At 42.4% G+C, this 22,683-nt stretch overlaps 2 protein-coding genes and 1 long non-coding RNA gene across 3 annotated transcripts in view; 1 reads left to right on the plus strand and 2 right to left on the minus strand.

Annotated features, from left to right (window-relative positions):
* LOC138963156 (oocyte zinc finger protein XlCOF6.1-like) overlaps positions 1 to 22,068 on the plus strand; it is a 42,047-nt gene extending 19,979 nt beyond the window's left edge. Inside the window, exon 4 of the mRNA XM_070335193.1 lies at positions 17,326 to 22,068. Within this exon, the coding sequence (XP_070191294.1) occupies positions 17,326 to 18,197 (872 nt within the window). The 3' untranslated portion in view covers positions 18,198 to 22,068. The remainder of the gene's footprint in view (positions 1 to 17,325) is intronic.
* LOC138963147 (uncharacterized) lies at positions 1,100 to 6,614 on the minus strand. Its single transcript, XM_070335182.1, has 2 exons — positions 1,712 to 6,614; positions 1,100 to 1,528 (listed from the first exon to the last, which is right to left on the minus strand). Exon 1 carries the CDS (start codon positions 6,578 to 6,580, stop codon positions 2,171 to 2,173), a length of 4,410 nt encoding a protein of 1,469 aa, XP_070191283.1. The 5' UTR covers positions 6,581 to 6,614; the 3' UTR covers positions 1,100 to 1,528; positions 1,712 to 2,170.
* On the minus strand, positions 7,830 to 8,857 carry LOC138963148 (uncharacterized). The gene is made up of 2 exons (XR_011454724.1): positions 8,442 to 8,857; positions 7,830 to 8,258 (listed from the first exon to the last, which is right to left on the minus strand). It is a non-coding gene; the product is annotated as an uncharacterized lncRNA (long non-coding RNA).
* Positions 22,069 to 22,683: the final 615 nt, after the last annotated feature.

The raw sequence follows: 22,683 nt of genomic DNA on the forward strand, positions 1-22,683 counted from the left end.
TATGTATGTATGTATGTATGTATGTTCTAGAATGAATACCCGCTTCGCCGGGTAGCCGGCTTCGCCGGAAAGAAGTACTTAGAGCCGTACGCCGGCTTTGCCGGGTCCGAACAATGGACCCGCCAAGCTTAGGTCCCTCCCAGATTCGTGGAATGGGAACAGCACGAAAATGATTCAGTGGCCATAATGCCATTCCTGACCATATCGAGTCCCATCCTTGTCGACGAATGTAACCGTGTTAATCACCTTTGGAGGCGAACTCCACTCAAACAGGACTGAGCAAGTTAGAGCTTATCTCTAAGCCCTTTTGAACTGTTATGGCTTCTCAAAGGAAGGCCAGTACATAAAATTACACAAAAGCCGCCAGACCACATCACAAACAGAACTGAACAATGCACAGGTGTTGCTCACATAGACACACACACACACACACACACACACACACACACACACACACACACACACACACACACACACACACACACACACACAAACACAGAGAAGCCGTATCTATAGAGAGATAGATGACAGTGTATTTTTCGCGTGGCTATAAATTGATTCGACCTTTGCACTTTTACAGTGAGAATAATTTACGGGTCCAATTTACATTCTGGACACTGCGGTGACCTTCTAAAAATAGTAACAGAACGCCGGGAATATCCGAAGATACTATAGTGCACCATACGAAGGAAGGGAGATAAACGCTGAAAACATGGAGAAGATGAGAAGATAAGGAAGAGTTACTTATAATGGTGAAATGAACACAAAAACCAAATTCGGTTCAGCGCTGCGCGCTGAGAGCACGTGTTGAAATATCTCATCGATGATATTGTGTCCGGGGTGTAGCTGAATACAGTGTCCAAATTTGAAAAAGATCCACCGAGAACTTTGGCTTTGGTGTGTCGGTATGGGGGCCCGGGTAGCTGAGGTGGAACCAAAATAGCTGAGGTGAAACCAAAATCGGTTCAGCGCTGCGCGCTGAGAGCACGTGTTGAAATATCGACCAGGTTGTGTCCTGTACCGGGTCTACCTGAATATGCCCACTGTGACGTCTGCTTCTCGTTCTAGGGCTGATCAGTGTTTAACAGAGACAAGTGCAAAGAAGTAATAAGAAATTTAATAATTCTGTACTTTCATAAACATGCACATGATCATTCTTGCAGACATCAATCCCTTTCTCTTAGAATCTTCAAATGAAAGTTTTATAGATTATGATTTCGCTGGTGTGATTTCACACACACATAACAACATTGTCTTTCTTCTTCTTGTTGCGTCGACGTTTAGCATCGAAGAGCGGAACGTACTTCTTCTCGTTGAAAATGTATTTCGGTTTACACAAATGAAGACATGAAGGTGTGTAAATGTTCACAAAATATAACGTAGTCTACTCATCATGATAAACTCGATCTGGGTGACACTTGGGGACGTTGGTGGTTCCTTCCGTGGTTACCGCTGACGTTGCCCTTCCCACAGTGTTCACACGACATCATTTACACAAGCATTGTACACCCCTGTACACTTGCACCTTCTGCAACACACACGTGCAATATCTGTTATTATCAAGTATGATTTCCATCGATATCATTCAATTTGTTTCTCTAAAACAAACACAGAAACAAGAGTTCACAGACTGACACAAACACATGGAAAATGAACAATACCTGTGTTTTCCTGTGAATCAATAATGTTAAAATGTATTAGCGTGTTTTACCTGCGGTTAGTGGACCTTTGGAGATCGCAAAAATGTGGAAATCCGTCCACGGAAGGTGAAACATATGCTAGTGCAATCTACGTGGCTGCGTTGATTGCTGCCATCTTGGAGTCAATGAAACGGTCAGAGCATTGCATCCTAGCAACCTCAACTGAATATATGTACAGTTCATATTCACGAATTAATACCAATGCACGCTGTTTCCTTTTGTTCTCTTCGTTTAAATTTCTTTCCATGCAGATAAACAAATTCTTACCTTGTACTAGTTTTGGACTAATGGCGCGAGCGTTGACGTCATATGCATACAGTGTCGTCATGACGTAGTCTCGGTCATTTAACCTCGTTTTGTGTACGCAACTAGTGAAGTCTCGATTAATATGAGAGAGGGAGTCGATACACGAATTCCATTCGTCACATAACCCCATGGATCAAGATAATTATCCTATCCCAAGTAGATAATTATTCATCGTACGACGCTCTGCTCATATAATCTGCACCGTGGTTGTCCTTCCCGGGGATAACACGTACGGTGAACTCGTATGGCTGCAGTTGGAGGGCCCATCTCATCAGACGAGGGTTGTTCGGTTGTCGTTGGAGATGTTTGAGTGGGCGATGGTCTGTCTCAATGGTGAAGTGTTTCCCGTACAGATACCGTTCGAACTTTCCCACTCCCCAAACTGTAGCTAGGCATTCTTTTTCTACGGTGGCGTACCTACTTTCTGCTCCGTTGAACTTCTTGCTTTGGTACGCAACAGGTCGTAGAGTCTCTTCGTGCTCTTGCATGAGAACAGCACCCATTCCTTTGTCGGAGGCGTCCGTCCTTAGCACGAAAGGTTTGCTGTGGTCTGGCATACACAGCACAGGTTTCTGTGAGATTTTCTCTTTGAGTGTCTCAAAACTCCTTCTCGCTTCGTCGTTCCAGACAAGCTTGTCTGGGTTGAACTTCTTTGTCAGGTCGGTTAACGGAACAGCTATGTTCGCGTATGACTCGATGTAGGATCTGTAGAAGTTGCAGAGTCCTAGGAACGACCGTAGTTCCTTCTTCGTGGTGGGTGGGAGAGCGTCTTGAATCTTCTTGATCTTGTCGCTTTCTGGCCACCTTTTTCCACCTCCCACTTCGTGTCCGAGGTACGGCAACTCTGTGTAGCCTATGTAGCACTTGGAGGGTTTTGCTGCCAAATTGGCTTCTTGTAGCCTCTGTAGTACTGCCTTCAGAGCTGACATGTGCTCTTCCCAGGTTTCAGTTGCTATAAGCACGTCGTCCATGAAGTGGTGGACGTCTTTTCTTCTGATTGGATTGAGTAGCTTCCTCATCATGCGGTTAAACACCCCCGTCGCTGTTTTCAATCCAAATGGCATGTTGGCCCAACGAAATTGGCCCGCTGAAGTTGTGAATGCCGTCTTGTCTCTATCCTCCTCCTCTATTGGGATCGCCCAATATCCTTTCGTCAAGTCTAGCTTTGAAAAGTATTTCGCTTTTCCCAAACTTTGAAACAGATGGTCGACATCGGTGATGGGTTCAGCGTCGAACACTACCACGTTGTTCAGAGCTCTCAGATCAGAACAGAAACGGTACTTTCCGTCCTTCTTCTTTATCAGGACGATGGGAGAGTTGTATGGAGAGTTTGCAGGTTCGATGACATGCAACTTCAGCATTTCTTCAATTTCCTTTTCGACAGTTTCTACCATGGCGTGAGGTATGGGTCTGGGTTTCACAAAGACTGGTTTCTTCTCTGTCACTTCAATGGAACATTTTTCCAGGTTCGTCGTCTTTGGAACATCTGTTAGGAACTCTTCAAATTCTTCACAGATCATCTTCGCCTCCTTGACCTTTGCCTCGTCCAATTTCTCGTCGAAATGGATGTTCTTCACATTTTCGGTTCTTTGAGTTTCTAGGAGGGGTAACATCTTCTGAGTGTCATACTTGAAAATGTCATCGTCCATCGTGTTGTCCTCTTCCATGACAACAGCCACGACCTCTTCTCCTCCGTCTTCTTCATCACTTTCTTCTTCGTTTGAAGCAGGAACACTCGCTTGGGCAGATGAACTGGGATTGGGAGTGGCGGAACTCAATTCCCGTTCTTGGTATTCCTTGATGAGGTTGATGTGGTAGATCCGTGTTCTTCTGCCAACTTGGATCTTGTAGTCGAATTCATTCAACTTTTCCACAACCTTGTAGGGACCTGACCATGTAAGTTCCAGCTTGTTGTTCTTCACAGGGCGTAGAAGTAGAACACGTTTCCCGACTTCTAGCGTCCTTGGTTTCGTTTTCTTGTTGAAGAAATGGGCTTGCTTGCTGGCCGCTTTCTTCAGGTTCTCACGTGCCACGTTGCACGTTTCTTCTATTCTGTTCCTGAGGTTGACTACATATTCCGCTGTAGTCTTCTGCTCCCCTGAGATTTCTTCTTCGGTCCATGTTTGGCGCAGCACTTGCATGGGTCCTTTGACAGATCTCCCATACAGCAGCTCAAACGGCGAAAATCCCATGCTTTCTTGTGGGGCTTCTCTGTATGCGAACAGGAGGGCGGGGATAAACGTGTCCCATTCCCTCGGTTGATCGATCGCTAACTTTTTCAGCATGCTCTTCAGTGTGGAGTTGAACCTTTCGACCAAACCATTCGCTTGAGGGTGAAACGGTGCGGTCATATGGTGTTTGATGCTGAGAAAGTCGTTCACTTCTTTCATCAGGTGGCTGGTGAACTGTGTGCCTTGGTCCGTTATCACTTCATCTGGGATTCCCAATCTGGTCCACATCTCCCAGAGAGCTTCAGCTACGGTGTCTGCTTGGATGTTTTTCAGGGCTACGGCTTCGGGGTATCGGGTAGCGTAGTCAACAGATACCAAGATATATTGTTTCTTGCTCTCCGACATAGGTTTGACCGGGCCGATGATATCCACCGCAACTCTCTTGAAAACCGAACTGATGGGTGGCATCCTTCCCAGAGGGACTTTCTTTGTCTGACTTTTCGGTGCAGTTCTTTGGCATGTGTCACAGGACAAGCAATACCTACGAATGTCTCCTGCACACCCTGGCCACCAGAATTCTGCTCTAATTCTGTCAGATGTTTTTCTTTGACCTAAGTGTCCTGCCATGGGGTGATCGTGACCAAATGAAAGAACTTTGTTCCTGAGTTTCTTCGGAACGATTACTAGTGAACGGTCGTTTCCGTGGCGATCTTTCGTTGTTCTATACAGGATTTCTTTCTTGTATGAATACCGTATCCCATTGATCCCTTCTGGAGAGTTGGCAAATTGCCTGATGGTCTTCAACGTAGGGTCACTTGCCTGTTCTCTCTTCAGATCAGCTGGCGAATACAGTCTTTCTTCTTCCTTGACTCCCTGTTTGTGACTGCAGCTTGGTTTCTGGGCGTCTACTGTCGCTTGTGCTCTCGTGGTAACAACAGCTGCCGTCCCAGGGTACCACGCTGGGTCTCGAACAGGATATGTGGGAGTCAATTTCTTCTCTTTACCTAGTCCATACCATTTACCTATGAGGACAGGGTAAATTGGGTCGTCCATCACCGTTACTTCTGTCTCGGAGACAAAGTAGGGTGAATCGATGTGCACCACGGCGGTGTGGTACATCTTCTTGGAGTCTTTCTCTGCCAGAGTAGTCTCCTTCATTTTCGCTGAATATGCCTCCTTTGGCACAAACTTCTTGCTGACAATGATACCAGTACATCCAGTGTCTCTCAAAGCGTTGACAATTGTTCCATTCAGCTTCACTGGAACCACTTCGGCGCATTTCTTTTCCTTGCAATTTCCGCAAAGTTTTTCTAAGAGGATCGGTGTCTCAAGTGTATCTTTCTTCGATGAAACTGCACCTGCTGTGTCTCTCTTGTTTGGACAAAAACGAGAGACATGCCCTTGCAATTTACAAATGAAACAACATCCAGATGCTCGCAGTTTCTCTCTCTCGGCGTCACTCAACTTGGCCTTTAGAGTTTGATTTGCGGGTTTTGTTGATGGAGCAGCTATTCTTGTTTCTTCTTGGGGAGAACGACGTTTTTCAGGCTTGACGTACGTTGATGAAGTTTTGACGTTCGATCTAGATTGTTGATATGTGTTGGCTATCATCCCAATCTCTTTGGCGCTCTTAGGGTCTCTATCCCTAATGTGAACGGCGAGGTCAGGAGGAAGGGTGTCCAACACCTGCTCACGGACCAACAAATCTTTGAGATCTTTCACATCTTGGTCGCATTCTGCTAATTCCACCCACTTGTCTAGATACCGTTCTAGCTTCGTGATGTGCTCTTTATACGTGTCAGTGGCGCTTTTCTTGGTTTGGCGAAACTTCTTTCTATAATCTTCGCTAGTGAGTTGGAAGCCCTCATACAAAGCGTGTTTGAGAGTGTCGTAGTCATTAGCGTCTTCCTCGTTCAGCTTTGAGAAGATGACTCTCGCCTTACCCTTCAGAAAGTACACTACACGTGAAGCTTTTGCTGTATCACTCAGGTTACAGTCTCGAGCATAATGCTCGAACTGATGGAACCAGCTCTCGATGTCATCACGGTCGTCTAGAAAAGGAATCTTGGGCTTGAAACCATCATCTTCGCGAATACGTCCTGGCGAGTTGTTGTTCCTGTTGCCCTCTTGGTTGGCGTTCTGGATTTTCAACTGTTCCAGTTGGAATTGTCGTTCAGCGTCACGTTCTAGCCGTAGTCGTTCAGCGTCACGTTCTTGTCGTTCAGCATCACGTTCTAGCCGTTCAGCTTCACGTTCTCGTTCCTCGCGATCAAGAGTTTGTTGCTTCTCTTTCTGATCAAGAACAAATGCACGCAACTCGGCTCCTTCTAACCCCAACAACTGTCCTTCGGCCATTAGCTGTCTAGTCAACTCTAGCGGATCTACACTTGTGGACTGAGACATATTTACAGGTGACACGTCCGTGCACGCCTGTGGATCAACCTCTTCTTCGTTACGGTTGCTGTCAACTTGAAGAGAGAGATGCACACTCTCTTCTTCGTCAGCAGGGACTGGTAACGAATCTATCACCTCTTCCCGATCGTTACCGGCAGTAAGGTTTTTTCTTCCCTTCTTATTTGCGGTCACTATGGGGAGAGATTTGTCGGCCGGCTGTTTCCGTGCCAACTGGGCTGCGATGGTGGACTTTCTAAAATTATGAGCTGGGGAACTGTCGTCACTCATAAGTCACCTCGCGTATTATTCCAAAACGTACAAAATGTATGTTGCTCAAACACCGTCGAGCTACTAAATTTCGGATCAAATTACAAAAAGAAACAGTCGGGCGGCGCCTTCGTGCACAAAATGCAAGTCCTAGTTTAGCTCTACTTCTACTGTACTTTGAAATAATTCTTCAACGTATGTTACGTTACGTTTCCACACAACCACCCAAAGAGTTATGTTTCCACGTTCTATCGTGAGTCAGTTTACTTCTATCTACCAACGAGAACTTACACTGTAAACTTTATTTGACTCTTTCTGGCGAAAAGATCAATCTTTCACTCGATCGAACGTTGAATATACAAGATGTATCAAATCAACTGTCAATTCGCATCATTTACTGTGTAGATTAATTTACAGCCACTTCTACAGCAAGTAAATACGACTGATATCCACAAGTCGATTATATAGGGCTTCACAGGGAAATACAGGTATTAAATCCTTACCTCTTAGGTACCTGACTCCCACCAACCTCCCGCGTAATTTAGAACAAACTAAGGGGAATGATGGTTCCGATAGTACGTGCAAGAATACTATCACACTGATGAATTGGAACACCACAAATAAAATTGGGAGCTAACAAATCAAAAGTGGTCTCGCTAAATATTGATTTTTTAACGTGTCGTTTCAGCTGACAACACTTCCAGTTTTTATTTTACCGTGTGATAGGGCACACGTTGAGTTATAGATCTGTGATAAGTAATATAACTAAAGGTAAATAAATAAAATTATATGATGAGACGATGGCGATGAAGTACGAACATTTACAATACAAATCGACATGCAAGAAACCTACAGCAATTTTGAAACGAGAAAAATTTGGAACGGCTGGATCGAAAGTAAAACGTTGATTCAATATCCCGTGACTCGAGCCCCCATTGTGACGTCTGCTTCTCGTTCTAGGGCTGATCAGTGTTTAACAGAGACAAGTGCAAAGAAGTAATAAGAAATTTAATAATTCTGTACTTTCATAAACATGCACATGATCATTCTTGCAGACATCAATCCCTTTCTCTTAGAATCTTCAAATGAAAGTTTTATAGATTATGATTTCGCTGGTGTGATTTCACACACACATAACAACATTGTCTTTCTTCTTCTTGTTGCGTCGACGTTTAGCATCGAAGAGCGGAACGTACTTCTTCTCGTTGAAAATGTATTTCGGTTTACACAAATGAAGACATGAAGGTGTGTAAATGTTCACAAAATATAACGTAGTCTACTCATCATGATAAACTCGATCTGGGTGACACTTGGGGACGTTGGTGGTTCCTTCCGTGGTTACCGCTGACGTTGCCCTTCCCACAGTGTTCACACGACATCATTTACACAAGCATTGTACACCCCTGTACACTTGCACCTTCTGCAACACACACGTGCAATATCTGTTATTATCAAGTATGATTTCCATCGATATCATTCAATTTGTTTCTCTAAAACAAACACAGAAACAAGAGTTCACAGACTGACACAAACACATGGAAAATGAACAATACCTGTGTTTTCCTGTGAATCAATAATGTTAAAATGTATTAGCGTGTTTTACCTGCGGTTAGTGGACCTTTGGAGATCGCAAAAATGTGGAAATCCGTCCACGGAAGGTGAAACATATGCTAGTGCAATCTACGTGGCTGCGTTGATTGCTGCCATCTTGGAGTCAATGAAACGGTCAGAGCATTGCATCCTAGCAACCTCAACTGAATATATGTACAGTTCATATTCACGAATTAATACCAATGCACGCTGTTTCCTTTTGTTCTCTTCGTTTAAATTTCTTTCCATGCAGATAAACAAATTCTTACCTTGTACTAGTTTTGGACTAATGGCGCGAGCGTTGACGTCATATGCATACAGTGTCGTCATGACGTAGTCTCGGTCATTTAACCTCGTTTTGTGTACGCAACTAGTGAAGTCTCGATTAATATGAGAGAGGGAGTCGATACACGAATTCCATTCGTCACACCCACCAAATTTGAAGCAGATCCATCGAGAACTTTGGCCGTGCATCGCGCACAGACAGACACACACACAGACACTAGTCGTATATATATATATATATACTAGATGATTACCCGCTTCGCCGGGAAGAAGTAGAGCCGAATACCCGGCCGTCGCCGGGGACCCGGCTTTGCCGGGTGTACGCCGGCATCGCCGGCGCACGAAGGAAGGGAGATCTAAAAATAGTAACGTGCAGTGACCTTCTAAATATAAACGTACAAACGGGAATATCGATTGACGCCAGCGCACGAAGGAAGGGAGATCTAAAAATAGTAACGTGCAGTGAAAAACGAAAATCGGTTCAGCGCTGCGCGCTGAGAGCACGTGTTGAAATATCTCATCGATCAGGTTGTGTCCGGGGTCTCTGTCAATAAGCCCACCAAATTTGAAGCAGATCCATCGAGAACTTTGGCCGTGCATGGCGATCAATCACACACACACACACACACACACACACAGACACAAGTCGTATATATATATAGATGTCTGTGGTAGAAACTTTAACATTTGAAGACGTCATATTACATTGACGTCACATTATGACGTACGAGGGTTAGACGTCACGCGATGGAATTACTGAAAGTCTCGGTGATTGTTATTTTGAGCGGGCCGAGACTATTTGGCAGTCGTGTCCATGTAAGTAGGCTACATGCAGACAGACAGATCTAGATCTAGTGTCTCGCTTTCTTGCACAGTTTCACCTATGCTCTTTCTGTGTGTGTGTGTGTGTGTGTGTGTGTGTGACGGAGTGATTGAGTTTTTGTTACTGTTTGTCGATTTCTTACGTGAGCCTTGAAGGCTTCGTCTCTTGTTTTTCTTTTGAGGTAAAGCTGTGTGAATGATGCACCAGTGTCTTCTGATTGTGTATGAGAACTTTCAAACATTCTGTTTCCAGTCAGATATGTTTGATTACTCAATCAATCAATCAATGAGTCTTATATCGCGCATATTCCGTGGGTACAGTTCTAGGCGCTCTGCAGTGATGCCTTGTGAGATGAAATTTTATACGGCCAGTAGATTGCAGCCATTTCGGCGCATATTTACCTTTCACGGCCTATTATTCCAAGTCACACGGGTATAGGTAGACAATTATTAACTGTGCCTAAGCAATTTTGCCAGGAAAGACCCTTTTGTGAATCGTGGGATCTTTAACGTGCACACCCAATGTAGTGTACACGGGGGGAGGTTCGGACACCGAAGAGAGTCTGCACACAAAGTTGACTCTGTGAAATAAATTTCCGCCGAACCTGGGATCGAACTCACGCTGACAGCGGCCAACTGAATACAAATCCAGCGCGCTACCAACTGAGCTATATCCCCGCCCCGAAGTTACTGATAAGCAACTGCTTGCCTTCTTGCCAACCATTCTGTGTGTGTGTGGGGGGGCACTGTGTTCCATTTCAGGCACTGTGAGCTGCAGACTGGCTCCAGCTAAAAATAACTGGCAACAACCACTCCCCTCCCGCCTATCTACCCTTTCCTCCCCCATTTCCCTCCAACACCTCCCACCCACAGTGGCGCCTGAAATTGGGCCAGACCACTCTTTTTTGTCTGCAGCGAGCGTGCATTGCCCGCTCTCTGTAAGCTGTGTTGATAAGAATGCCGCCGAGCAGAGAGATAGCAGTGGTTCAGTGCGCCCTCCCTGCCTTTTGGAACTGATGTTTTTAGTGTTTTGCCGGGCATCTCTCAATAGTTGTATTTATTGCAATGCATGCCACAATTCACAAGACAGAAGAAAGGATAAATGAGTGCATGCTGCATTTAATGAAACACCTTGAAACAACGCAGTAAACAAAACATCCTAAATGTGCCACAATAAAAGAACACAAAATAATGAAAGATAAAGACAAAGGTAATCCCCAAGTACATAATACATATATACAACACTTTACGAAATATATACAAACAGTAGAGTATATACAGTCGTATATTTACATACATATTATGCCAAGGACTACTAGTAGAAGTCATTGATGGTGCGCATGTAAAATTTGTTTTGCGTTTGTATAAGTATATAATTCAAAATAGTGTAGATAATGTCAGTAACATATAAGAAAGAAAAAAGATCTTACGGTAGTTCATGTTCATGTTACAGTGTTAGCTGCATGTGAATAAAACAAAAAAGCTTACCTCACGGCCCTCCTATACAAGTCTCACAAACTTGTATATATAATATACCACAGGAGAAAAAAAAACGTAGCTTGCGCGCGCTCACCCAAATCCGCGCGAAGTGCCACATGATATTATACCCCGACAACACATAGGCGGATAATACATGTATGTCAATAGTATGAAACAAAACATGCCACAATTTTCAAGACAGAAGAAAGGGTAAATGAGAGAATTAGAAAAAGTGTTTGCTCCTCAAGTATATAATTATGCCACTCTTTACACTCTGAAAAACATGTGCATGTTGCATTTAAAGAAACAGGAACGGCACAGTATGTAAGACGGCAGAAGACAACACAGTAAACAAAACATCCTAAATGTGCCACAAAAAAAGAACACTAATTAATGTCGTATTTAAAAACATATTATAGGCATGCGTATGGTGCGCATGTGAAATTTGTTTTGCGTTTATATAATTCAAAATAGTGCAATTAATGCCTGTAATATAAAAGAAAGAAAAAACGGTCTTTCAATACATGTTCATGCAAATTGTTAGCTGCATGTGAAGAAAACAAAAAGCCTACCTGATGTCTCCTCCTACATGAGTAATCCAATAGCAGCACACAAGTCGATTTGAAAGTTTTTCAACACAGTTTTTCACTCGTATTGTTCTCACAAACTTGTATATATACCACAGGAAAGAAAACTCGTCGATCCGACGACAATTTAACGTTTGTTTCATTATCGCAAACAAAACAGAACAGACAAAACGAAACAAAACAACACAGCCGAACAGTTGGGGTTGTTATTTCTCTGAGATGCTGAAGAAAAAAAAGATGACGTGCATTGTAATGGAATAGAGTGGGTGTAATTTCAAACTAAACGGTTCAAATGTGAGTGTAAACACACTCTTTACGCGGGATCACATTCCCTCACACGCATATGAACACACACACACACACACACACACACACACACACACACACACACACACTATGTACATTTTTAGAAAGAAAAACAAAACAAAAACACAATGTACATTGTTAGAAGAAGAAAAAAAACAATATGTACAATTTTAGAAGAAAAACAAACAACAAAAAACAATGTTTTAGAGCTGTTATTGTGTCAATATGCTAAAGGCCTCAATGACTTTTTATCATTCTTGTTTAGGATTTTGTTTTTGGCGGGGTGTCAAGCAGCATCGGTGAGGTCTTAATTTGTTGCTCTTTCATTAACTGGCAAAGTTGCTGTCCCTTGTTTTTCATGCCCCAAACTCTCCTTTTCAAATTGTTGACGTCAGAATGTATTTTTTCGCCGCCCTGTTCACCCATCAAACCAAGCCCCATCCCCCACCTGTCCATAAACTCTACACAATGTGCTTCAAGTATGTGCTGCTTTGGGATGACATTAACGTTGTCAAGGCACACGTTACCTCTGTAGAACTCCATGTATTCAGAAATAGCTACTTGGATGCCAGGAAGGTCATCTTTCCCAACTGGTTTTGTGTGTGACACAAGCCTGTGCACACTGGAGTAAAGACTGTTCAAACGGGTGTGTTTGTCTTTGATTTGACCTGCAAGGGTGTGCACGCCATAATCATCTGTCAGGATAAATGCCCTTCTTTCTACGCTGTCTGCTACGGCAGTAATCACTTCATCTTTAATGTATTTGTTGCAGTGATTCCCATTGAAGCTACCACCAAAAAAGGCCTGAGGTGTTATGCTATGCTTATTCAAAATCTCAGTAACCCCTGCAACTGTTGGTCCTTCAGATCTGTCGAAGACTGGAAACGTTTTCAGATTAAGTTTCCCTTTTTCTCGGAGATTATACATTTTTCTGACACACCTTCTGAATGCTTCGGTAGTGTTGTCAATCACCACCAAACGCTCTTCACTCAGTTTTATTTTAGAAAGGGCATCTGCTATTTGCTTGTCAAGCTGGTGACACTCATTTGCAAGAAGATCGTGGTGTTTGTTCACAACACCAAGGAGCAAATGAAGGTAAGGCGGCGCTACATGACTCACTTTGACGTCCCATATTGGAGCACGAATGACGTTGTAGTGGTCTTTGGCATGTTTTTTGTCACTGCCAGATTCTTGGTACCCTATGAGGTCTTCTTTCATGTTTCTTAACGTTCTTTTGGGGGCTTTTTCTCTTGGACTCCATTGCATTTGCGTTTTGGAAGTCTTGCACCAAAGACATGGATAACTACTCTGGGCTCCTGACAGTCCATACATTTTTGACTGGAAATCATAATCCCCAAACATAAACACTCGCAGCCTTTTTCCTTTCCACATCATGCCGTTGACAGCACTAACTCCCTCTTTAATAGTGCTGCCTAAAATCTTTTCAAGGTTTTCAGCACAATCTTTGGCTTCAGTCATCACAACCAACTTTGAGTTCGCATTTGGATTGTGGAGATTTGCTACTTCAAGAACAACTTTAAAACTCCCCCCTCCATGGTCACCCCCGATTTTAACCCAAATTTCATTTTCTGGCAAGGTGTTGTTATGCCATGTTAGCATGTTCTTCTTGTCGTACTGGTCTAAGAGATCCGTTACAAACTTGGGCCAGCTGACAATAGAAGACACGGGAATGCCCCTAACTTCCTCTTTCTTTGTCGCTTTGTTGATGCATGAGAGACGTAATGTGTAAACTTCTATTTTCCCACAAAGCACTCCCTCCTGAAATTCCCTCTCCTTTTTCTCACACTCCATTTTTATTCCCATTGCCTTGTTTAATTTTCGCAACTGCCTTTGTTTTGCCCAGCTAAGTGACAGTTTTGCTCTAATTTGAGCTGCTGATTTTGAAGAGACGCGTGCCTGTCCCAACCCAGCTGTTTTCAGAATGTCATCCCTTTTGCGCTTTGTAGTGTGCTTGAGTTCAGTGCTTTGTTGTTTTATTATGTCAGCTTCCGTGGAACCGGAAATTTCTTTTCTCAAGTTGGCAATTTCCTTTGCTCTTCTCTTCCTCATTGGAGTAGAAACTAGCGCTGATGACTTTTTCGCTCTCACAATTTTCTTTAGGACAAGTGGCTGTGCTTTTGTCTTACATATCAACGTCTTCTTGTCATCTGACTGTGCCAGTTTCACCCTAACTAAGCCAGTTAAATACTCTTCCTCTTTTTTTGTCAAAGGTGCTTGCAACTGTTCTATTGGGCGGAGTTGGGTTTGTGGTTTGTTTTTTGACAAAACAGTGTTAGTATCTGTTGCTTTCTGTGACTGAGATACAGACTTTGCTACAGGTGTGTTATCGTTTGATTCTGCTGGGGCTTGGGTTTGAAATGATGTTGAAGCAGCTGACACGACGACTGTGTCATTGTTAGTACTTACATCACTCTGACTCTGAGTCGTACCCTTGCGAGATGTCAGCAGGTCGAACAGACGTTTTTTGACCACACGGCTTGCGGTTTTTGTTTCAGGTGTTGAAGAACACTGTGGCTGAAAGGTTTCAACAATAGAAGTGCTTGTACAGGCATCAGTACTGTCAACACATGTGCCTTTTCTTTGCGGGCTAGCAGCTTTTTCACTGGCTTTTCTTGGTTTCTTACGACTACCAGCCATTTGTTCGGCAAACGTTCTACACACACTACAGTCAGCTACTTCCACTTTGGAGTTGTATTGTGTCCACAACACCTTTGTTTTTTCAAGGTTATTATTCATTGCTTTTGACACACCTTGAGTTGGAATGTTAGTTTTTGACTCACATGCGAAGCAAAAGTGAGTCTATGTACTCACCCGAGTCGTCCGTCCGTCCGTCCGTCCGTCCGTCCGGACGTCCGTCCGGACGTCCGTCCGTCCGTCCGGAAAACTTTAACGTTGGATATTTCTTGGACACTATTCAGTCTATCAGTACCAAATTTGGCAAGATGGTGTATGATGACAAGGCCCCAAAAAACATACATAGCATCTTGACCTTGCTTCAAGGTCAAGGTCGCAGGGGCCATAAATGTTGCCTAAAAAACAGCTATTTTTCACATTTTTCACATTTTCTCTGAAGTTTTTGAGATTCAATACCTCACCTATATATGATATATAGGGCAAAGTAAGCCCCATCTTTTGATACCAGTTTGGTTTACCTTGCTTCAAGGTCAAGGTCACAGGAGCTCTTCAAAGTTGGATTGTATACATATTTTGAAGTGACCTTGACCCTGAACTATGGAAGATAACTGTTTCAAACTTAAAAATTATGTGGGGCACATGTTATGCTTTCATCATGAGACACATTTGGTCACATATGATCAAGGTCAAGGTCACTTTGACCCTTATGAAATGTGACCAAAATAAGGTAGTGAACCACTAAAAGTGACCATATCTCATGGTAGAAAGAGCCAATAAGCACCAATGTACTTCCTATGTCTTGAATTAACAGCTTTGTGTTGCATGACCTTGGATGACCTTGACCTTGGGTCAAGGTCACATGTATTTTGGTAGGAAAAATGTGAGTCGTATGGGCTTTGCCCTTCTTGTTCTTTAGTTGGCTGAGACGAGCAAAGCATGATGTACATAGTGTACTTGAGAAAGTGGTGCCATTGGCTTCTTCAGAAACGTGAATACCGTGAAACTGAAACAACACTGATGCGTAGCTTTTGCAATGCCTAATGGTATGATTTTTGTCCTTCGCTGTCTTTGATCTTCTGCCACACGTTCTGCACATAGCATTTAGCCTAAATATGTGGAGATCTTCCGTATGTTGCACTGCCGCCATTCTTAACTGAGACACCTTAAATCAATAAATAGAGTGACTACAAATTAAAAGAAAATGACACAAATAAACAAGCAAAACCATGTACACACATACAGACAGGCAAGAACATAAGCACAACTACAGTCACAACATTAATTTAAGAATAAACACGTCACATGCTTAAGAACAAAAAAGAAGGGGGAAAACACAAAACAAAACAAACAAGATGAAATGCACGACAGTCAACAGAGCTGCATATAATAGCGTACTGTAGCGAGTGCCTGTTCCGAGAACCTGCGCGTGGGTTAATTCACACAACTTACCCCACAAAAGTGCTTCAGGAATCATACACAAACACCTTTAACCTAACTTGTTTTCACTCTATCACACAGTTAAGACTAAGTACTTACTGATGGCAAAATAAAAACACAGTCGGTTGGGCTGTTATCAGTATTCAGTGTGATTATAAACTGATATACAACGCGCAAATTCTGTTTCTTTTAACAGGAACAAAGAACAAGAGCTGAGTGCCAGTGATATTAGTATTACCACAAAATCAAACAAAACGAGTCGAATGAATAAACTCCAGTTTGCACCAACACAATGCCTGTATATTCAAGTAACAAAATACACAAGATGAACATAATCCCAGGTGTAAGTCACTGAAACGATCCCTTTTTCACACCAAGAATCACGTATTTTTTTCAAACTGGCGCCATCGCACACAAGCTCCATAGAGCCTTTGTGTGCTAGAGACAGCGCGCGAAAGGGAATCAAGGTCACTGGCCGCGCCGCGGCACGCTATAAGTGAGCCAACGAGCTCTAAGCGAGTTCAGCTGAAAGTGCAAATCTCGCACCAAATAGAACAGTGTGGGGGGTGTTTAACCTTTGCCGGTCGTAGTGGGTCTGCGTGGACCCAGAAGGGTGTTTAATTGCAAATATTTCTTAAACCATTTCTGGAATTTTTTAATGAGCTTTTAAGAATGCCTCAGACACTTATGAAGCTCTTATGTTCTAAAAGATCATTACATTTCAGCGAGAAGTAATTAAAAAAACAAAGGTCAAATTTACACTACACACGGAAGACATCATGGGGCAGTGCGGACCCATGTTTCTCAAACTGAAGGAACTTACATAAAAACTAGGGAGAGAAGTCACAAACCTTCATGTATTGTCTCTAAACTGTTTATTTTCTACGATCTGTTTAATTTTGGAGTTAATAAGCAAGTCGCGTAGAGCGAAATTAATACATAACAATGTGGGTCCACATGGCCCCACAACGTCTACAGAAGGGTATTCATGTTTTTCCTTCTTTGAGAAGCTTTAGTTGGCACGGTAATGATTAAATTTATTATTTGATTTAATTACTTCTCGCGAAAATGTAACCAGGGCGTCCACGGAAGGGGATGCATGTTTTTGCTTTTTTGGAAAGCATGGGTCTACGGAAGGGTATGCATATTTTTCCTTCTTTGAGAAGCATGGGTCCGCACGGCCCCATGATGTCTTTGTGTGTAGTCGATAACCCGGTCGGGCGAAGGTTAACAGGTCTGCATTTTTATAAACAGAAAACAGGAGAAACATTTAATGTTATTCTGGGATCATTCTCATATGGCTATGGTTTTACTTTCATTTTTCAGTGCCGGTCAGAGTTGCTGTGGCCACAGAGAACACAGCTACCATACCTACAGTGCAGACGTTTGAAACTACAGACAGCACTCACAGTAATACCTGGCTGAAACAAGGGGAACATTCTCGTGTCAAGTTTGGTGTGGGGCTGAAACAAGAGGTACATTCCAGTATGGAATGTGATGCGAGGCTGAAACAAGAGGAACATTCCAGTGCTGAGTTTGATGCGGGGCTGAAAATGTATGCATGTTCAGAGTGTGATGCTAGGTTTACAAGGCGTGGAGATTTGAAGCAACACATGGTAACACATACAGGAGAGAAAAAGTTTGCTTGTTCAGAGTGTGATGCTAGGTTTAAACGGCGTCAAGTGTTGAATCAACACATGTTGACACATACAGGAGAGAAAAGGTATGCATGTTCAGAGTGTGCTGCTAGGTTTAAGCAGCATGCAGGTTTGAAGCAACACATGTTGACACATACAGGAGAGAAAAAGTATGCATGTTCAGAGTGTGATGCTAGGTTTAAGCTGCATGCAGGTTTGAAGCAACACATGTTGACACATACAGGAGAGAAAAAGTATTCATGTTCAGAGTGTGATGCTAGGTTTAAACGGCATCAAGGTTTGAAGCAACACATGTTGACACATACAGGAGAGAAAAAGTATGCATGTTTAGAGTGTGATGCTAGGTTTATACGGCGTCGAGTGTTGAATCAACACATGTTGACACATTCAGGAGAGAAAAGGTATGCATGTTCAGAGTGTGCTGCTAGGTTTAAGCAGCATGCAGGTTTGAAGCAACACATGTTGACACATACAGGAGAGAAAAAGTATGCATGTTCAGAGTGTGATGCTAGGCTTAAACGGCGTTCAGTGTTGAATTAACACATGTTGACACATACAGGAGAGAAAAAGTATGCATGTTCAGATTGTGCTGCTAGGTTTATGCGGCATGCAGGTGTGAAACAACACATGTTGACACATACAGGAGAGAGAAAGTATTCATGTTCAGAGTGTGATGCTAGGTTTAAACGGCGTGGATGTTTAAAAAAACATATGTTGACACATTCAGGATTGAAGAGTCATACATGATTTGAAAATGAAATGACAATTGTTAACATATTCAGTGTGATAGTATGGAGTGACACATTATAACCTTCACTGTGTCACGCTTTGGACTACACAGTCCGATAATGTGGCTAGTTTCACATACCCTAGTAGTTTGAGGCAACACATTAATACATACAAGAGACAAGAGTTTGCATGTACTAAGGGCTAGTTTCACAGACCCTGGTAGTTTGAGGCAACTCATTTAAGTATGTACAGCTGGAATCGTCTATAACAAAACCGGGTATAACGAATATTGGTTATAACGAACATTTTATTTTTTCCCTGCCAGCGGTGTTCTTAGTTATCACTAAAAACAAACCGGTTATAATGAAACCGGACCCCCCCCGCGGGTTAGGGGGAAGAATTTACCCGATGCTCCCCAGCAAGTCGTAAGAGGCAACTAACGGATTCTGTTTCTCTTTTTACCCTTGTTAAGTGTTTCTTGTATGTAATATAGTCAATGTTCGTAAAGATTTTAGTCAAGCAGTATGTTAAGTCCTTTGTACTGGAAACTTGCATTCTCTCAGTAAGGTCATATATTGTACTACGTTGCAAGCCCCTGGAGCAATGTTTTGATAAGTGCTTTTGTGAACAAGAAACAATTAACAAGTGGCTCTATCCCATCTCCCCCCCTTTCCCCGTCGCGATATAACCTTCGTGGTTGAAAACGACGTTAAACACCAAAACGAAACCGGTTATAACGAGAAACCGCTTATAACGTTAACATTTCTTGTTCCCAGACCAGAAAAAGAACCGGTTAGAACAAAAATATGACGCAAATCCAACCTTTTCGTAACTTATGACTTACTAGAATGAATACCCGCTTCGCCGGGTAGCCGGCTTCGCCGGGAAGAAGTACTTAGAGCCGTACGCCGGCTTTGCCGGGTCCGAACAATGGACCCGCCAAGCTTAGGTCCCTCCCAGATTCGTGGAATGGGAACAGCACAAAAATGATTCAGTGGCCATAATGCCATTCCTGACCATATCGAGTCCCATCCTTGTCGACAAATGTAACCGTGTTAATCACCTTTGGAGGCGAACTCCACTCAAACAGGACTGAGCAAGTTAGAGCTTATCTCTAAGCCCTTTTGAACTGTTATGGCTTCTCAAAGGAAGGCCAGTACATAATATTACACAAAAGCCGCCAGACCACATCACAAACAGAACTGAACAATGCACAGGTGTTGCTCACATAGAGACACACACACACACACACACACACAAACACAGAGAAGCCGTATCTATAGAGAGATAGATGACAGTGTATTTTTCGCGTGGCTATAAATTGATTCGACCTTTGCACTTTTACAGTGTCCAATTTACGTTCTGGACACTGCGGTGACCTTCTAAAAATAGTAACAGAACGCCGGGAATATCCGAAGATACTATAGTGCACCATACGAAGGAAGGGAGGTAAACGCTGAAAACATGGAGAAGATGAGAAGATAAGGAAGAGTTACTTATAATGGTGAAATGAACACAAAAACCAAATTCGGTTCAGCGCTGCGCGCTGAGAGCACGTGTTGAAATATCTCATCGATGATATTGTGTCCGGGGTGTGGCTGAATACGGTGTCCAAATTTGAAAAAGATCCACCGAGAACTTTGGCTTTGGTGTGTCGGTATGGGGGCCCGGGTAGCTGAGGTGGAACCAAAATCGGTTCAGCGCTGCGCGCTGAGAGCACGTGTTGAAATATCGACCAGGTTGTGTCCTGTACCGGGTCTACCTGAATATGCCCACCAAATTTGAAACAGATCCATCGAGAACTTTGGCCGTGCATCGCGAACTCACACACAGACACACACACACACACACAGACACACAGACAGACACAAGTCGTATATATATATAGATGACGTCAACTTAGGGAAGTAATTCATACAACAAGATGGCGACTAAATATTGGTTATAACGAACATTTTTTTTCCTTGCCAGCGGTGTTCTTAGTTATCACTATAACGAAACCGGATATAACGAATATTGGTTAAAGCAACATTTAACGAACATTTTATTTTTTTCCTGCCAGCGGTGTTCTTAGTTATCACTAAAAACAAACCGGTTATAACGAATGCAAAGCAGAAACAAAGGTATAACTTTTGCAACTTGAATTTGTTTGTTCTGTTATAGAGTCACGCTGCAGCTAATTTTCCTTATTCAAATGTATCGTTTCCCGCAGTGGGGCACTGCGGTTATGAAATTAAAGGCCCCTCCTGTTTTTGGAACCGCAGGAGCTTTCTAGTTTGCTGTTAGGTAGATTTTTGGTTCCTCTTTCCTGTCATGCTCTCTTTTTCTTCATGAATTCTTTTCTTTTTTCTGCCTTCTTGCTCATTCACCTGTATTTTTTCCAAAAATCTCTTCTCTTGCCGCTTGTCTCGCGATTCATGTATAGTTTAATCTGTTAGTGTTCTGATGTAAGTCCAGCAGTAGATAGGTTAAGCCTATTTTAACATACTGGAAACTGGTAATCTTCCAGTAGGTATTAATTTAGTTTTACTAAAGCCTGCTGGGACACAAGTAATGGGTTAGTGCATTTGTAAACAGGAATCGCTTGACAAGTGGCCCCCTTCATCCCCCCCTTCCTCATCCTGATATGGCTCTGCGTAGTCGGCTGGACGTTAAGCAACAAATAACCTAACCAAACCAAATGTATCGTTGCTGATCTGTGTTGACCATTTCATGTTGCGTTAATTTATGGGAAGATTTTTATTTAACGACGCTATTATATTAATCCAACTGGATTGCTAGTGTCACGATAGTTAAGCATTTGTAAACACTGTCAAGTTGTACAGGTTATTTTTGTGTTTCATTTTTAGTTTGAAAAAAGAATCCATTTTTCCATAAATATGTAGTTCCAAAAGACAAGGATAATTTCTAATTAATTACAAATGAATTTATTCGAATTGTTTTCACCTCCCGCAGTGGGGCACTGCGGTTATGAAATTAAAGGCCCCTCCTGTTTTTGGAACCGCAGGAGCTTTCTAGTTTGCTGTTAGGTAGATTTTTGGTTCCTCTTTCCTGTCATGCTCTCTTTTTCTTCATGAATTCTTTTCTTTTTTCTGCCTTCTTGCTCATTCACCTGTATTTTTTCCAAAAATCTCTTCTCTTGCCGCTTGTCTCGCGATTCATGTATAGTTTAATCTGTTAGTGTTCTGATGTAAGTCCAGCAGTAGATAGGTTAAGCCTATTTTAACATACTGGAAACTGGTAATCTTCCAGTAGGTATTAATTTAGTTTTACTAAAGCCTGCTGGGACACAAGTAATGGGTTAGTGCATTTGTAAACAGGAATCGCTTGACAAGTGGCCCCCTTCATCCCCCCCTTCCTCGTCCTGATATGGCTCTGCGTAGTCGGCTGGACGTTAAGCAACAAATAAACAAACAAACAAACAATTGTTTTCACCAGTTTCTATTTGTAAATTGCTTGATAGTTTAAGTAAACATCTAAGTTGTTTTTTTGTCTGTTGGCATATTCGGTTTTGCATTGTTCTTTTACTATTTTCTTTTCCGCCTGCAAAACAAAGCCATTATTTTGTACATCAATTTTTAGACACCAGGTCTTTTTTTCATTTTCGTTTTCATTGTTACGTTCTTGGGTACCGGGTACAAGGTTATGGCCAAATAAACTTTGGTATTTCTGTTGAAAACGATCTCTCCAAATTGTGCTTAATTATTTATTTGACCGTTGTATATGTTACAGTAAATTCTCAAAACTAGGAAATTTGTGAAATCCCTGAACATTTCAGTAAATTTGTGAATTTCCTGTTTCACTCGGAGATTTCACGAATTTCCTAAAAATTCTAGGAAATTTGCGAATTTCCTGAAATGAGCATGCCATTTTTTCACAAATTTACTGAACAATGAAAAACGTTTCAGTAAATTTGTAAAATTCTTTAAAAAAAAAGGAGTCCGTTTTCTTTATTTTACATTGTGATTTTGATAGATTTACTGTTAGAAGAAAGAAAAAAAGTTGATTTGAGCATGATTTGAACCGAACATCTTCAATTTTTGGGTCCGACACACTACCAACCGGCCACGCCAGCCACATGAAAGGAAAGTGAAAATAAGTTATAAGAAGTTTGTGGTGTTGGGATTACGAAAACTCATGTAAAAACAGCTCACACCTGAACTACCAAATCTGACAGACCATAAGCCTTTGCAGTTCAGTCCGCGTTTGGTTCATTTTGCTGATAGGCAGCCCAACAGGATGGCAGGCAATGCAGATGTTGAACTGAAGTTCACCACAGAACTTTTCAGACAACGTG

This window comes from Littorina saxatilis, linkage group LG3 (assembly GCF_037325665.1).
Source record: "Littorina saxatilis isolate snail1 linkage group LG3, US_GU_Lsax_2.0, whole genome shotgun sequence".
Taxonomy (NCBI): Eukaryota; Metazoa; Mollusca; class Gastropoda; order Littorinimorpha; family Littorinidae; genus Littorina; species Littorina saxatilis.

What these genes read in the sequence shown, in the direction of transcription:
- LOC138963147 (XM_070335182.1), bottom strand. Translation starts at nt 6,580, where the DNA reads ATGTCTCAGTCCACAAGTGTAGATCCGCTAGAGTTGACTAGACAGCTA.